Genomic DNA, 16529 nt, shown 5'->3' on the forward strand with positions numbered 1-16529 from the left:
GTTAGAAAGCACCTGAGACCAAATGGGGAACTTTCAACAGCATCTTGATATTTAATGTTTCAGAAATAATTCAGGAGAATATCTTTCAGATGTATATACTAAAATACTTATAAATTTTGCTTCAAAGTAATCTGTGCAGGTCGGGGTATGAGTGTGTATGTTGGGGGGGTGCAATGATAGATAAAATGGGATAGGCCATAACTTAATGATAAAAGAAAATAATGAGGTTATGATATTGTCTACTTTTTGCATGTAGTTGACATTTTTCATCATTAAAAAAAGGAAGCATAGTAGTGATAATAACAGAACATAATGAAAGGCAGCCAGAAAAGCTGGGTAATGTTCAGTAAGAATCACACTACCATTTGAATGGACGGGTTCAAAAGAAACTGAATTCCCAAGATCTGTAGGTACAGACTGAACTATTCAAAGTTTCCTAATGAAAGTGAAATATGCAGTATAAGCTGACCCAGTCTCTATTTAAAGAGTGCTACTAGCTGCCTTTCACTGATAGTACCTGACTATCACACTCATCACCTGAACTGCAAATGTTTTAGAAATGTTACTATTTTAGAAGCACTGTAAAGAAAAAGCCTGTATTTAGCACCTTCTCCGAAAGCCTTATAAACTATCATTTTAATTTGATAATAAGCAGATGAAGTGGATGGAACAAAGAGGATCATTTTAGGGCTCATTTTGTAGGGCCTTAACTAGAGGGCCAGGATCAAGGGCACACCACACCAAACGCTTTCTAATTTTAACCACCGGACTTAAGAAAAAAAAAAAAAAAAAGAGAAAAAAGGAATACAAGTTAGCTGAAGTACTCATTTTTATAAAAATGTGTTTTATTTTAAAACAAGTCTATAAAAGTAGAAATCACATACAAAAATACAGATTACTCTGACATGTTAGCAAAATAGCTTATGGCTGGACTTGAGTCTGGAAGTACTGTGTGTCTGAGGGCATCTGGAAGTCACAGCCCATCTGGATCCTATCATCAGCCCTTGTCACTAATCTGTAAACAATAATTTCATGTAGTAAATTTAGCACTTTTTTAACCAGTACAAAATCAAAACATAATCATTTCTTGTATAACACCACTGTAAAATGTTCGTCCTTAGGTCTGAGCAGGTAAGGGCACTTCGCATCGTTGTTTCTAACATTCGAAAAACCTGATTTGAAAACAACGTTAATAGAAATGACGGGTTTTGGCTTTTTTTGTTCCATTTTGAACATCAGGGAGGGTCATCAGTGTAAATAGGAAGTTAGTGTTTTGTGTCGGGTTTTTTTTGTTTTGTTTTTTTTAAGAACTTAATCATTTTTCTTCTAGACACCATTAAAAAAAAACACTGTTCCTATCAAAAGGTTCCACACCTGAGTTTTAACTTTTACATAGGTTCAAGCTGTCTTACTGCTTTGAAACTGCACGGAACATACACCTACTTCTGGCGTGTCTTTCTGAGTGAATGAGCATGCAGTTCTTCTCACAGGACTCTAGGTCCAGTAACTTTATAAAACAATGGCTTTCAAACAATTATTGTGGGAGACAATTTTTTTTTAAGGGCAATTTAAAATACTTGATTCCAGAGTAATATAAAAATAACTTTAAGAGCCTTGGCAATAAAGGAAAATCGCAGGCAACTTCAGTTTGGCATTCTGTCCAAAATTTCGAGAACAAAGACTGGTTACCACCACCTTTCTAAAACAAAGTGAGCCATTTTAAAAGCTAAAGAACCCACTTAACATGATTTGATCGCAAAGTTAGAAGGCCACAGTTCTGTTTCCTCAGCTAATACAGAATTCTGGGAACAAAGTCCATGAAGGAAACTTCAGTAACGTGCATTAGAGGGTACTTCAGATTAACTCGTCATAGAAAGTTGCCTCTTGAGCCTTCAAAGTCCATACCAATTCTTTACCTCTGGTTGATTAGCTGTTTTTTAAAATTTAGGTTTCAAGGTGAATTGCCCAGGGCTATTTGTTTCCATGAACCTAGCTTCAAATCTAAAGGCAAAGTTGAAATGCATATTTTTCTATCCCCAGAAGAGATTACCACAAATGCTACTATCCATCCTATGATTCTTTTGTTCCACTCACAATACAAATAGCTTATTCTTCTACCAATCTATGTCTCATAAAGCAATACTGAAAAGTTAAATAGAAGAAAGTTACCATATAGACTGTGAAAATGATTTGCTGGTGGTGACTCTTATACTTGATTCTAAATAGATTGAATAAGAAGGGCACTTGGAAGAGGTGGCTCAAATCTTGCTGTTTAAGGTCTCTTGAAATTACCGGTTCTCCTAAAATTTCAAAAGGCCTAAAACTTAGGCTTTTAAAGGCACAGAAGCAGTGACAGAAGCTTTTATAGTTACTTAGAAAAAGCAAAACTTCATAGTTTTCTCTCAATGGTTGTCTAATATACTTGCAGAATGAAGGCAAAGGGAAAACCAAGAGTAACAATAGCTGAGTGCTCCAGCAAGCGGGCTTCCTGCCTATTTTCCCTGTTCCAAAGAAAAGAGGAGACACCATCCTGCAAAAAATACTTCATAGACAACTGGGCTTTTGCAGTGTCAGCCGGCATTTGATGCCCCATATCTCCTGGTTCTTTTTGTTGCCAGTGGTCGGCCTGGCAATGGTGGTGAAATGGGAAGTATTAATCTGTAGATGAGGAAGGGCTTCTTTTAACAGTTGAAGGGTACCGTCTGGCACGATTCCAAAAACTTGTAGTGTTTTTAGTGTGGGAATTTCTCCAAGTTCACTGGAAAGGAAGAGAAACCTTTCAGAGTAGCAGTATCTATGGTAACAGATCCACTAGGGTTACATGACCCAATTTTTACAATTTGTATCATATTCTATTAAACGCAAACTGAAAACATAATTCGCAATCAAGGATTTGAGAAAACAGCGAAGGTGAATCAAACCAGAAAGCACAGACTGAGGCTCAAGACAACACAGCCCTAGGACACACGCAGCACATTTTGTTAAATTTCTCACAACCTAAAAACTCTGAGGTTTCTTTAAAACCCAACCATATTTGCTTCCTTTCTCCATTCTTGATTTAAAACGAAAGGCGTTACTGTGTTGTGAGAAGCTAGAAGGTAGTGATGGTAAAGAATCACCACAAGTTACATGTGATTTCAAAATATGGACTTGACCTTTAGTTGAACTAGGCTCTTCCCTCTCAAAAGATCAGCAGAAGTTAAGGTAACTTCTTAGTAAGTCCATTACCTGTGATAAAACCTAACAGTGACTTCACTAAGATCTTTTAGACGGGGTTATATAGTTGGGTGCAGACAGAAAAAAAGAAATAATCAATCACACCTTTTCTAGGAGAGGCAAGAGTCATCTGACTTCTCCACACATTACCATTTTTGCTGTTGTTTTGGTTTGGTTTTGGTCACATATAGGCCAATCCTCTTCTCAGGTATTTCCCATTAAGTGAAATTCAACTCTGTCAAGAGTGAAATTCTGGTCCACAAAAAAGGGAGCCTATTTCTCCAAAGTAAATACTTTAGGTAATGATTCTTTCTTCTTAACCCAGATCTATGTGCTTAGAAATTCATCTCTCTGATCTGTATTTGCTCCAGGTTGGGACACACAGTACAAAGTCTTAGGAAAGGGAATATTTAGTTTGGAATATCAACAAAATCCCACTGCGGATCAATGAACACATCAGAGACCTAGAGTTAGAAGCATCCTTTTTATTTTCATTTTGCTGGTAACTACTAAAAAACCAAACTTTCCTCACAGTAATTGTCCCCTTGCCTCCAATCTTTCTTCCTTCCAGCCTATTCTATATACCAGTGCCCAAGGCATCTTCCTAGAGCCTAGCTCAGATTATGTCACCCCTCCCACTCACCTGCTCCACAGCCTTTGATGCTGCCCTCTTGTTTACGGAACTCAAACTGTTCAGCTGGCCTTAGGACTTTTCCACGTTCAACCTGTTCTCCCAGTCACCCCACTACCCTCTAAATGTATTTATTCTACATTCAACAGAGCCTAGTAAACACCATAGACGTTCAATACATGTTAGCTGAATAAAGATGAAGGGCACTTTAGAAAATACGAGTACTATCTAAATAAAATAAATATGCTTGGTGTTCATAAAAGGCCAGTAAGATCTGGAGGTTACAACAGACACCAAAGAAAATCAGGAAGAACAAACTGCTGTTCTTGAAGTAAACTAACCTCTGGACCATAGAGACAGAAGTGCAAAGAAAGATCACAATTCATAGATGTTTATACTCGTCATTGCTTAAGATGACAGCAATTCTGCCCCAACCTGAAGTCCCTCTTACGTGAAATCTGAGTATTTGAGAACTTTGTGATGAAAATTCAGGTGCTGCGATATCCAAATGAGACAAACTGTAAGTCATTCTATAGTGGACGGTGTCAGAAGCAGAACCTAGAGGTGGGAGCAAGGAAAGGAGGTACAGCGGATGGCAGAAGAGGAAATGTTCTTGCAACAGCGCTGGGAAGGACGCTCGGCGAGGAAGGACATGACAGCAGATTCTCAGAAGACACTCAGGTGTCCCAGCTGAAAAAGGAGGGAGCTGCCTTTGATGGGATGGTGGACAACGGACCAACCCAAGTCAAAAAACCAGAAAGTCTTTACACTTTTAACGAGACCACAAAAATAAAAAAACACTGAAAGCCCCTTCGTACATGTATCATCTACAACGCAGCAGAACAAATTTCTAAGCATCTTTCTAGATTGAAAAGCAACTGAAGGCTGGTGAATAGGAACAAATCTCTGAAGAGCAATGACTTCTAATTTAGGAAGCATAAACGGACACTGGTAATGTCTTCAGTATCTTTGCTGAATCTCAGTAAACAGAAGATATTTACAGACCCCCTCACGCGTTCATACCTCACCTCCACTACACGATCCTGTTTTCCTTATAAAATTTAGTAAATGCCTAACTAGGAATTCTCCCTACAACAGACTTTTTATTTAGTCTCTCCTAATGCCAGATCAGTTTGCTACCTCCAGCTCGGCTTTCTTACTTGAATGAGAAATACAGAACAATCAGAAGAGAGTTCAGACTTACGGGATAAGATCGATAAAGGCATAAGAAAATAGACACAATGCGGACATATCCTGGGGAAGAAAAATCTGATTACCCACGTATTCTAAAGCACTATCATGACAGAAGAAAGTCATTCAAATTTTATTTTCCCACTTTTGAGATAAGAAATAAAAATTCTTCAGCATAAACGGCTTTCTCAAAATTACTACTGAGGATCCTAGAATTCTTACTATGAATTTCAAATACATCAGCTGCCAGAATGGAAGTAGAGGGAATAACATTTTATCTTGAAAAACTCCTAAGGACAGGGTACAAGCAAACTAATCTTAATGGGTTCAGAAGGTAAATCAATGTACGTATTATTTACATAATGCCTGAAGAAACATCCTCTTTTACCTTAAAGTTCAAGCACAGCATCTTTTCTCTCTGTGTTACTCTTTTGGTGGTCTGATTTGTAAATTAAACTCCTGATGCCCCTATTTCTCTCATTTCAAGGTAAGATTTAGACAAGTCACAAGAAGGCAGTGAAGGTTCAAACCTAAGTCTGTTGTGACCTGAGGTCTGTACGCTTAAGCATCAAGTCATACTGCCTGCAGGTATTACACCATGGAAGTGTTACTATCCTACTGGATAAAAATACTAAACTGTGAGAGCTCACAGCCTTCCCTTAGCCTCTGCTCAAGAAAACAACAACAACATCTGGGGATTACCTGCTTAGCTTCTTTTTCTGGAGAGAAAGAACGGAAGTGAGACATCTGGATAGATTCTCTTGAGAAAAGCAACCAAAACACACTGATCCCCAGGGGGCTGCACAGGCAATGAGGCTGAAGCCCAGAGGGCAAGGACAGGAAAGACAGAAGACAGAAATGCCTTTCTAGGTAGATGCTAGAGGCTCCTAGGAGTTTGGGATACTAGAAAGGGCAGGAGATTTCAGTAACAGTTCCATGGATATGAATTTACACCCTACCTCTCAGAGCCACGGATGTAAATCCTAGCATCCCTGTTAGGCAGTGCTTTTTCAAATGAGATACCAGCAGAGACCCTGAGCCCCAAGATTAATTAAAGCGATTAATTAAAAACAGAATTACTGGACTCTCTAACTCTACTAGTTAACCTGAAGTTACCTTCAGATACCTGAAGTATCTGATTTATTAATTCTTAAAACCAACTTAGAAGATTCAAACCAATCATTCAAAGACTACATAAATTCTTTGTTCAAATTCACCACCTTTCTTTGGTAGACGCCAGAGGCTAAATTACCTTCATCTGGATAGTGAGCTACACACAGGAGGTCAGCAGCCTCTTTCAGGGCATACTGGCTGGAATAAGAAAGAAGGGCACCTGACCAAATTCAAGATACTGACTTCTTGTGGTTTTCAATGAAATTGCTATGCATTTACATTCTACATGAGGAAGGATCTTCCAGCCCTTTGGGGATAAAAGAAAGGAAACTTTTTAAAAACAAACAAATAAATAATATTATTCCTGGGATGACTTGAGCATAGCACTTTCCAAAAGAAAGATCAGACTTCTTTTTCCTTTGTGCAAATTTTTGTGGAAGTTGCTGAGCAGGTACAAAATTAACCCTCCTAAGAGCTACCGGATTAGATATAGACTATTTTCATCCGTCCAGAAAACCTAGGACCTAGACCCGGCTCAGTCATTAACTTACTTTACAGCTTTGGGTTAAGACATTTTTCTCTTCTGGACTTCAATCTCCCCCTATTCCAAGACAGCATTAGACTCTTCTGATATTTACCATTTACATTCTGCCATTCTTCCCATTCCCTGACTACCGTCCAGAACAGCCATCACTAGATTACACAACTTTCCTCCAAGGCCAGAGGGAGCCTCTCACAGTTAACTGGGGTTGATTTGAAAAATATGGGGTGGGGGGGAAGCCTCCACTGATCTGCCTCCCAGTTATTACTGTGAGCTCCCCAGAGGTAGAAACTGTCTTCTCCTTTTGTAAATCTTCCAGATACTAGTACAGTATTGTAATATCTAAACCTGCTTCTAGGTAAATAATAAATGTTTAGTAAACTATCCCAATCAACTCAACTTTTCTAGATATTTTAAACAAAAAATTTTGCCTTGGGTTTTCTATTTTGCTGGTCTTCCCTAACCTATTTGTGGCCCACTAATATTGATGCCAAGTTTTAAACATCTGCTACTTACAATAACAGATATTAATCCCAAGTGGCATCTCCTTTGCTCCCTGTCTTCTAGTTTTAGACAATGAAAATACTTACAGTAAAGTTTCAGGTATGATATCATAGCATCGACTGAGTGACAGATGTTGGAGGTAGTTGAGCTGGTAAAATTCTGGAAAGCAGTCATTCTTCAGCATGACACTATCACTGTAACAGAGAAGAAAAAATTCCCAACCTATCCATCAATTCAGATGGAGAAGACAGAATTAGCTGACCGTTTGGTTCCTTCAACATGTTAAGATGCTTTCCTCCTTCAAAGATCAGTCATGACTTTTCAATTTTTGTTTGAAAAGAAATAAACAAAAAAAATACCTTAAGTCTAGGTGGACAAGATTGGGGCATCTTCCAACTAAGGTAGAGACATCTAGGGGAAAAAATGATGGGCACGATTAAATGAGGAACACCACAAGGGTATCTGCTATTAACACTATCTTTAACATTGTGCGAATAAAACTTTGGGACAATGCAATTAGTCACTCTATTAGACACAAACCACAAAGTCATCGTCTTGGCATGTAAGATTTTTGAACCCAGAAAATCCAAGAGAATCAACTGAAAATAGTAGGAGAACTATGTAACACAACAGGTTAACAACAATCCATAGCTTATCTATGTATGTGCAAAAACTGGCTGGGGAAGAAAAGAAAACAAACAAAAATCCCATTCACAATAGCAAAAAGCAAAAACAAACACCACCATATATAAACAAACAACACATTATAAAGGTAGCACTTAAAATCAATAGGGGAAATCATGGATTATTTTTAAAAAATGATATTGCTACCACAGGCAGAAAGAGACTTATTTCTCCAACTCAAATAATATTTCCAAATAAATTCCGTACATATTAACAAGTCCTAAATGCAAAAATATGAGTATTTTCTTTCACTGGATCTTGGGATAGGTAAGGCTTTTCTAAACACAAAAGAACACACAAAGGAAACACTGACAATTTGCTACATAAAAATTTTAACTCTACCATGTTAAAGCAACACAAACCACAAACAGAATTAAAGAAGTGTCAGAAAACTGCAAATGTTTTCAACATACATGCAGTAGACAGTTAATGGTCTTATATAAAGAGAAGAGAAAGCTAAATATAGAAAATGAGTGAAGAATATGAAGAGATACTTGGCAAAATAGGTATAAATGGAGTAAGAAAAGCAAAATAAAATTGAAATATTGCTTTTTAGCCATCAAATAAAAAAAAAATTCTATCATAATACCCAGAATTGATGAAATACAATTAAGCAGATCTCACATACACTGCAAGTGGATATTTAATTTCCTGCAGCCATTCAGGGGAGCAAATGGATTTTTTTTAGGATGAGCAGATTCTTTGTGTGTGTGTGTGTGTGTGTGTGTGTGTGTGTGTGTGTGTTCTGAGCATTATACACTCGGCACTTTGGCTTAGTAATTCCAATTTTAGAAAAACAATTAGGTGTGCACGAAGACATTCATTTTAGCATAGCTATACTAACCCTTCCCCCAATTATTTTAATCCATTAACCTCCCTCCATTCTGTGGAACACAATGCCAATGACGGTTATTCAAAAGCTTTTATTTATTTATTTTTTTAATGTTTATTTATTTTTGAGAGAAAGAGGGAGAGAGAGAGCAGGGGAGGGGCAGAGAGGACGAGACAGAGGATCTGAAGCAGGCTCTGTGCTGAAAGCAAAGAGCCAGATGCGGAGCTCGAACTCATGAACTGTGAGATCATGACCTGAGCCGAAGTTGGGCACTTAACGGACTGAGCCCCCCAGGTGCCCCTTCAAAAGCTTTTAAATAACACTTAATGACATGAAAAAATACTAAAGATATAGTGTATAGTGAAAACAAAACCAGTGGGTGTAGCAGGGGAAGGCCAGAAGGAAATATACACAAGGGTGGCAGAATCACAGGTACCTTTGCAGAATTTGGAAGAAAGTCACATGTGCTACTTTGCAATCAGAAAATGAATCAGTAGATGTTATTTATTTTTAAAACCAGCTTCATTTCCTGTGGGAAGGAAAACATGGGACTGCCGTCAGCCCCAGTCCCTCCCCTGCAACCTAAACCTAGACTTGCATTTAATTTTTTTTTTAATTTTTTTTAACGTTTATTTATTTTTGAGACAGAGAGAGACAGAGCATGAACGGGGGAGGGGCAGAGAGAGGGGGAGACACAGAATCGGAAGTAGTCTCCAGGCTCTGAGCCATCAGCCCAGAGCCCGACGCGGGGCTCGAACTCACGGACCGCGAGATGGTGACCTGAGCTGAAGTCGGACGCTTAACTGACTGAGCCACCCAGGCGCCCCTAGACTTGCATTTTAAGCCGTCTCCTCAACACACCCACTGTGATAGGTGACAGGCATCTCAAAGTCATGCCTAAAAGCAAAACTTCATTTCTTCTCTAAATCTGCCCCTTCCCTAAGTCTTTTCCATCTCTGAGAAGGTACTCAAGTCACCCATCCAGCTGCTTAGGCCGGAACCCCGAAGTCACACTCAACTGTTTTCTCACATCCCACATCCAGTCTGTTACCGAAGCCTGTTCTGGTGGCTTTTTACCATCTGATCATTTCTTACCACCTCCAAAGTCACCACCCGAGGCTCTTACAGCCTTTTCTCAACACGGCACCGGAAGAAGACTTTTAAAGGTGAGTGAGATCATATCACATCATTAGCTGCTCAAAATGCTACAACGGCTTCCCATCTCACTCAGGAAAATTCCGAACAAAGCTTCTGCCTCGGCTTAGAGAACCATGGGCTACCTTACCTCCTATCACTGTCCTCCTTGCTCCCTCTCACATACTGCCTCCCATATAAGGCCTTTGCACTTGCTGGTCCTCAGTTCTAGAATGTTCTTTCCTCACTTATCTATACAGCTCATGCCTTTCACTCAGGCCTTTGTTCAAGCATCACTTCCTCCAAGAGGCCCTCTTTGGCCATTCCATTTGAAAATAAGCCCCTCTGGCCTGTGCTCTGCCTGGTCACTCTGCTCCATTCTTTCTCCCTCCATCTCATCTCCTTTCATCACATTTAGTCATCTGTTGGTTGCCTGCCTCCCCCACCAGAACATAAGCTGTACAGGGGTGACTTCATCAGTTTGGTTCAAGGCCACAGCTCCCAAGTCTGGAACAGGGCTTTGTGCATCGTAGGTGCTCAATAAACATTTGTTTAATGAGTGACTAAAAAACGAAGAAGCGCACAGTACACTTTTGAGTGACCCACCACCTGGCCAGCCAACCAGCCATCAACAAAACTCAAAATCAGATACCATGTTATTTTGATGCCACCCAGGAAAGAACAAAACCTTGGGGGGTAAAACTGGTTGGTCTCCAGCCCTCACTTAAGCCCTGGCCATCCCTCAGCAGAAAGGGTTAGTAAATAGTAACTGCTTACGAGTATAGATTCCCTCTACACACGATCCCCTTCATTTCACCACTAACCGGAGCTCTGCCTGAGCCAGAAGGCATCTTACAAATCCCCAAATCTAACCCATCATTTTAGGGGAGAGCGATTTCATCTAGAGAATTCAAGGGCACATCCAAGACCAAGAGCTGGGTCCTCCAAGACCTCGGTCAGCCCCTACTGCCCCATGGGGAGGTCGGTGGGGGTGTAACAGCCAACAATTATTGTATTCTCACTAGCGTTAACATGCTATGTGAGATTAAACCATTTATTCTTAACTGCAACTCTAAGAGACAGGCTTCACTACCACTCCCTCCATTTTACTCACGAGGAAACTGAGGAACAGGAAAGTTTAGCAACTTGCTCACGACCACAAAGTAAATGGCAGAGCAGGAAGCTGAACCCGGGCGGACTGGCACCAGTCTGGGAGCTAAAATAACATTTATATTATCTTCTAAATAGTGAAGCAGTGTGTGCCATTGTTAAAGATATTAAAAAAAAATCTGATTCCCACTATATAATTAAGAAAACACATACTTCAACTTAAACTCTAGGTCTTTGTCCTTGCTCTGAATGTGTCTAGCAAGCACGATTTTATTACCCATTATTCTTGCCAAATCTTGGTAAACAGGCTCTCCATTCTTTTCTGGAAGAACAAGAGAAGTGTTTTAAGCCAAACTTGGGACAAATTAACAGCAGCTTGCCTATAGCAGAGTTCCTCAACCTTGCAGCTAGAACCTCGTTCATTCAGAAAGACTCTCAATAAAGAAGCAGCAAATTCAGATATGAGGCACTGCCTTTTCTTGTCTTGGGGATGAGCAGAGAACTAGTGGTGAGATTCAATGTGAAGAGGCTGCTCACTGGCGGGAGTTTAAAATCCTTCGGAGGCAATTTGGCAAGAACTACCCAGAACTTAAGAACAGAGCCTAATCCTTGACTCAGCAATTCCACTTTTAAGATCCCACCCTTAGAAATGCACTCAAAGGTCTGTTTATGTTCATGACAAGGTTGTTTATAAAAGGAAAAAACTGGAAAGACTCTAAAAGTCCATTACAAGGAGATCAAGTGAAGGAATTATTATTCAATCAATATAAATCATTCTTTATCTATTTGATGGAATATCACACAGCCACTGACAATGATGTGGGAGAGCTACTAAAAATGGGATTATCTGGAGGGAAAAAAAGGGTATTCCAAAGTATTTCATGCACTATGTCCCACTTTAAAAAACACTTTTAGGCAGGAAAAAAAGCATCAAGATGTTAGTGAGATTGCTGATGATTTGTTTTTCTTGCTGTTTTTCCATATTTTCTGTATTTTTGAGAGTGTGTAATACTGTAATGAGATTTAAAACAGTATTTAAAGGAGAAAAACGAGAACACAAGTATCGTGTGTATAGGAGAGTGGTAAGAAAAACACTCTGCTGCTTTTACAGATGCCTAAAGAAAATAATCCCCTTGGGAATGCAAGCTGGTGCAGCCCCTCTGGAAAACAGTATGGAGGTTCCTCAAAAAACTAAAAATAGAACTACCCTACGACCCAGCAATTGCACTACTAGGCATTTACCCACGAGATACAGGTGTGCTGTTTCAAAGGGACACATGCACCCCCATGTTTATAGCAGCACTAGCAACAATAGCCAAAGTATGGAAAGAGCCCAAATGGCCCTCGATGGATGAATGGATAAAGAAGATGTGGTATATATATACAATGGAGTATTACTCGGCAATCAAAAAAGAATGAAATCTTGCCATTTGCAACTACGTGGATGGAACTGGAGGAGTATTATGCTAAGTGAAATTAGTCAGAGAGAGACAAAAGTCATATGACTTCACTCATATGAGGACTTTAAGAGACAAAACAGATGAACATAAGGGAAGGGAAACAAAAATAATGTAAAAACAGGGAGGGGGACAAAACAGAAGAGACTCATAAATATGGAGAACAAACTGAGGGTTACAGGAGGGCTTGTGGGAGGGGGGATGGGGCTAAATTGGTAAGGGGCATTAAGGAATCTACTCCCGAAATCATTGTTGCACTATATGCTAACTAAATTGGATGTAAATTTAAAAAAATAAAAAATCAAATTAAAAAAAAAAAAAGAAAAGAAAATAATCCCCTGTCTGAAGATGCAGGCGTCTGGACTTGGGCACAGGCAAAGGACTCAACTCCCTGGCCGCTCCCAAGAATCTAGCTCGTCTTCTGATTGCCTGATACATCTTACTTTGCCAAAGACACATTTGTTCTGGAGAAGCATGTCTCAAATACTAATATTCTAAGAAGATACATTCTCCAAATGTCTGATTCAAATCTTTTAAAGTATAATAAACTCTATAATAAATAAAACAGTTATGAGCTAACATCAAGTCATAAAGACACGGCTGAGGTGCGCTGGCAGCTTCACAAGGCTTTGCGTGGCCCGCAGCCTGAGAGCTCGAGGGGAAGCCATTAAAAAAAAAACCTGTGCCATTTGCAAACACTTATCTCTGCAAATCGAGGTTTTGCCAATATTAGAAGATTAAAGCACAACTGAATGTTGAGGCTTATAAAGACTGTTGGCTATTCGCACATTACCCCTGACTTCAAATGCCCGTATTAAACTAAACATCATGATCCTCTTTTTTTTTTTTTTAATTTTTTTTTTTTAATTTTTTTTTTTTAATGTTTATTTATTTTTGGGACAGAGAGAGACAGAGCATGAACGGGGGAGGGGCAGAGAGAGAGGGAGACACAGAATCGGAAACAGGCTCCAGGCTCTGAGCCATCAGCCCAGAGCCTGACGCGGGGCTCGAACTCACGGACCGCGAGATCGTGACCTGGCTGAAGTCGGATGCTTAACCGACTGCGCCACCCAGGCACCCCTAAACATCATGATCCTCTTAGACTGGATTAAGAAGAGTTGTAATATGATCTTATAAACAGGGCTGAGAACAGGGTTTTTCAAACCTTGGCACTTCTGACATTTGGGTCAGATTATCTTTTTGTGTTCTTCTGCTGTCCTGTGCATTGCTTTCTTGCATTCCGGGCTTCTGCCCACTGGATGCCAGTAGCATCCCTGCAGCTGTGACAATCACAAATGTCTCCAGACGTTCCCGAATGTCCCCTTGGCAGGAAAACTCTCCCTGGTTGAGCACCACTGCTTACTGATCAAACACTGCGTTCATCTATTCTATGTTGGGGGTCTTACCTAATAATTCAGCTGACTAAAAGAAGTTCTGCTTAAATTGGTTGAAAGTACAAAGGCTTTCACTTCCAGATTCTGGATTCAGATCCTGATGCTACCCCACCGGCTGTCCATCACCTAACCCTTCCAATCAGCTGCTACCTCCTCTGGACAATGGGAACAAGACTATGCATACTGGACTGAGACAATGGAGGCAGGACAGCACTTAGAAGCTCTGCAGTAAATGAAACCTTCTGCTGGTATGGTCGCTGTTAAGGGTCCAGTGTCCAGTGGGTCTTACCTGATCTCTGGAGATTCTTTCGGTAGCCACTGAGGTTCAGCTGGGTGACGGTCTCTGACACATGCGCGACAGCCACTTGCACGTGCTTCTCAGTGAAGTCGTAACACCAGGAGAGGTTCAGCTCATCCAATCTGCACACCAGAGGGGAAATAAGGAAAGCGTGAAAGCACAACACAGGAATGAGCTCTGTAAGTAGCACTGTCTCAAGCTGCAAAGAGAACACAAAGCCATGGATGGAGTCCTTGCCATTTCACGCACAGAACCTCTGCTTCTCTAAGCAGCTACCTCCCTCTGCTCACCTGAAACTGCCTTCTCCCCTCCTGACACACTCCCCTGCCCTGGTTTGCCTCAGAAAGTTGCCTTAGTGAGTGATGCCCCCTTCTGGAAATGGAGGGAACACTCTCCTCTAGATGGCTCAAACCTCATTACAGGACTAGATGGAGAAACTCTAGGCTATTTTCTTTTTCAACCAACCACGTTGTTAGCAAACAACCAGAGACTGAACAATCACTTGAGACACTTTAAAAAAATATGTATCGGTGGGGGCGCCTGGGTGGCGCAGTCGGTTAAGCGTCCGACATCAGCCAGGTCTCGATCTTGCGGTCCGTGAGTTCGAGCCCGCGTCAAGCTCTGGGCTGATGGCTCGGAGCCTGGAGCCTGTTTCCGATTCTGTGTCTCCCTCTCTCTCTGCCCCTCCCCCGTTCATGCTCTGTCTCTCTCTGTCCCAAAAATAAATAAAAAACGTTGAAAAAAAAATTAAAAAAAAAAAATATGTATCGGTGGATTATACCAGGGATTCCCAATAAAGATATGTTGACATTACAAAAAGCCACTTCATCTTACCTGGCCTCTGCTAACTGAGCAAATGAAGGACTCAAAGACAATATCCAACCATTAAACCACAAACCCCATTCCTGACACTGCTGAATAAATGTAGGGTTACATATTTTACTTCACTGATAACATTTTTATCCAAAGGTAATCTACTTTCAACAGATTAAAGAGATATACGGGGGTGCCTGGGTGGTCGGTTCATTAGTTAAGTGTCCGACTTCTGCTCAGGTCCTGATCTCACAGTTGGTGAGTTCGAGCCCCATGTCAGGCTCTGTGCTGACAGCTCAGAGCCTAGAGCCTGCTTCAGATTCTGTGTCTCCCTCTCTCTTTGCCCCTCCCCTGCTTGTGCTCTCTCTCTCTCAAAATAATAAATAAACATTAAAAAAATTAAAGAGACACACATACAATGCTACAGTAGAAAGATTAAGAATTATTAAAAAGGACACACAAATGCACACACACAACACAGTATTGTGTATTCTGTGAGCCATGTCCCCCTCCCATTTAGTAGTATCTGTAACTGTAGCCTTTATTTATATACTAACATTATTATATGACACAGAAGATATTTTTCACGGAGCCACCCAAATTTATGATATTTGCATTTATGGTATTAGGTCTACAGATATTACAGGGAAAAGGCCTGACTGAATAGTCAGGTATAAACAGATTAATTTCAACCATACTGTTGATAAACACAGTACTAAATTTCCCTTATTTTATGAACAAATCAGGAGACTATAGATGCTGGAGAGGATGTGGAGAAACGGGAACCCTCTTGCACTGTTGGTGGGAATGCAAATTGGTGCAGCCGCTCTGGAAAGCAGTGTGGAGGTTCCTCAGAAAATTAAAAATAGACCTACCCTATGACCCAGCAATAGCACTGCTAGGAATTTATCCAAGGGATACAGGAGTACTGATGCATAGGGCCACTTGTACCCCAATGTTCATAGCAGCACTCTCAACAATAGCCAAATTATGGAAAGAGCCTAAATGTCCATCAACTGATGAATGGATAAAGAAATTGTGGTTTATATACACAATGGAATACTACGTGGCAATGAGAAAGAATGAAATATGGCCTTTTGTAGCAACGTGGATGGAACTGGAGAGTGTGATGCTAAGTGAAATAAGCCATACAGAGAAAGACAGATACCATATGGTTTCACTCTTATGTGGATCCTGAGAAACTTAACAGGAACCCATGGGGGAGGGGAAGGAAAAAAAAAAAAAAAAGAGGTTAGAGTGGGAGAGAGCCAAAGCATAAGAGACTGTTAAAAACTGAGAACAAACTGAGGGTTGATGGGGGGTGGGAGGGAGGAGAGGGTGGGTGATGGGTATTGAGGAGGGCACCTTTTGGGATGAGCACTGGGTGTTGTATGGAAACCAATTTGTCAATAAATTTCATATATAAAAAAAAAAAAACAAAAACAAAAAAAAAGTAAATTTCCCTTATTTTAATAGTAAAAAAAGAAGGGGGATCACTACACAAGTATCCCCAGCAAACCCAAGTGATCTGCCTCCTCAGCTTGAACAAAGTTCAGAGGGTAAAGGATGGATGCTGTGTTACCATCAGGAGCACAGAGTCAGGAATAGCTC

At 40.4% G+C, this 16529-nt stretch overlaps 1 protein-coding gene across 4 annotated transcripts in view; it reads right to left on the bottom strand.

Moving 5' to 3' along the window:
- Positions 1-824: 824 nt before the first annotated feature.
- SKP2 (S-phase kinase associated protein 2) overlaps positions 825-16529 on the bottom strand; it is a 33868-nt gene continuing 18163 nt past the window's right edge. Inside the window, exons 7-12 of one of the 4 annotated variants that reach the window (XR_006585798.1) lie at positions 14097-14227; positions 11234-11278; positions 7556-7607; positions 7283-7390; positions 2170-2758; positions 825-1015 (exon numbers count right to left, since the gene is read on the bottom strand). Coding sequence is in view for 3 of the 4 variants with exons in the window: in XM_045038115.1 (XP_044894050.1) it covers positions 2545-2758; positions 7283-7390; positions 7556-7607; positions 11234-11278; positions 14097-14227 (550 nt within the window). In the remaining variant the exon portion in view is untranslated. Of the gene's footprint in view, positions 2759-7282; positions 7391-7555; positions 7608-11233; positions 11279-14096; positions 14228-16529 lie in introns of all 4 variants that reach the window. The other 3 variants (XM_045038116.1, XM_045038115.1, XM_023239016.2) reach the window with 3 other exon arrangements.

This window comes from Felis catus, chromosome A1 (genome assembly GCF_018350175.1).
Source record: "Felis catus isolate Fca126 chromosome A1, F.catus_Fca126_mat1.0, whole genome shotgun sequence".
NCBI classification, from domain to species: domain Eukaryota; kingdom Metazoa; phylum Chordata; class Mammalia; order Carnivora; family Felidae; genus Felis; species Felis catus.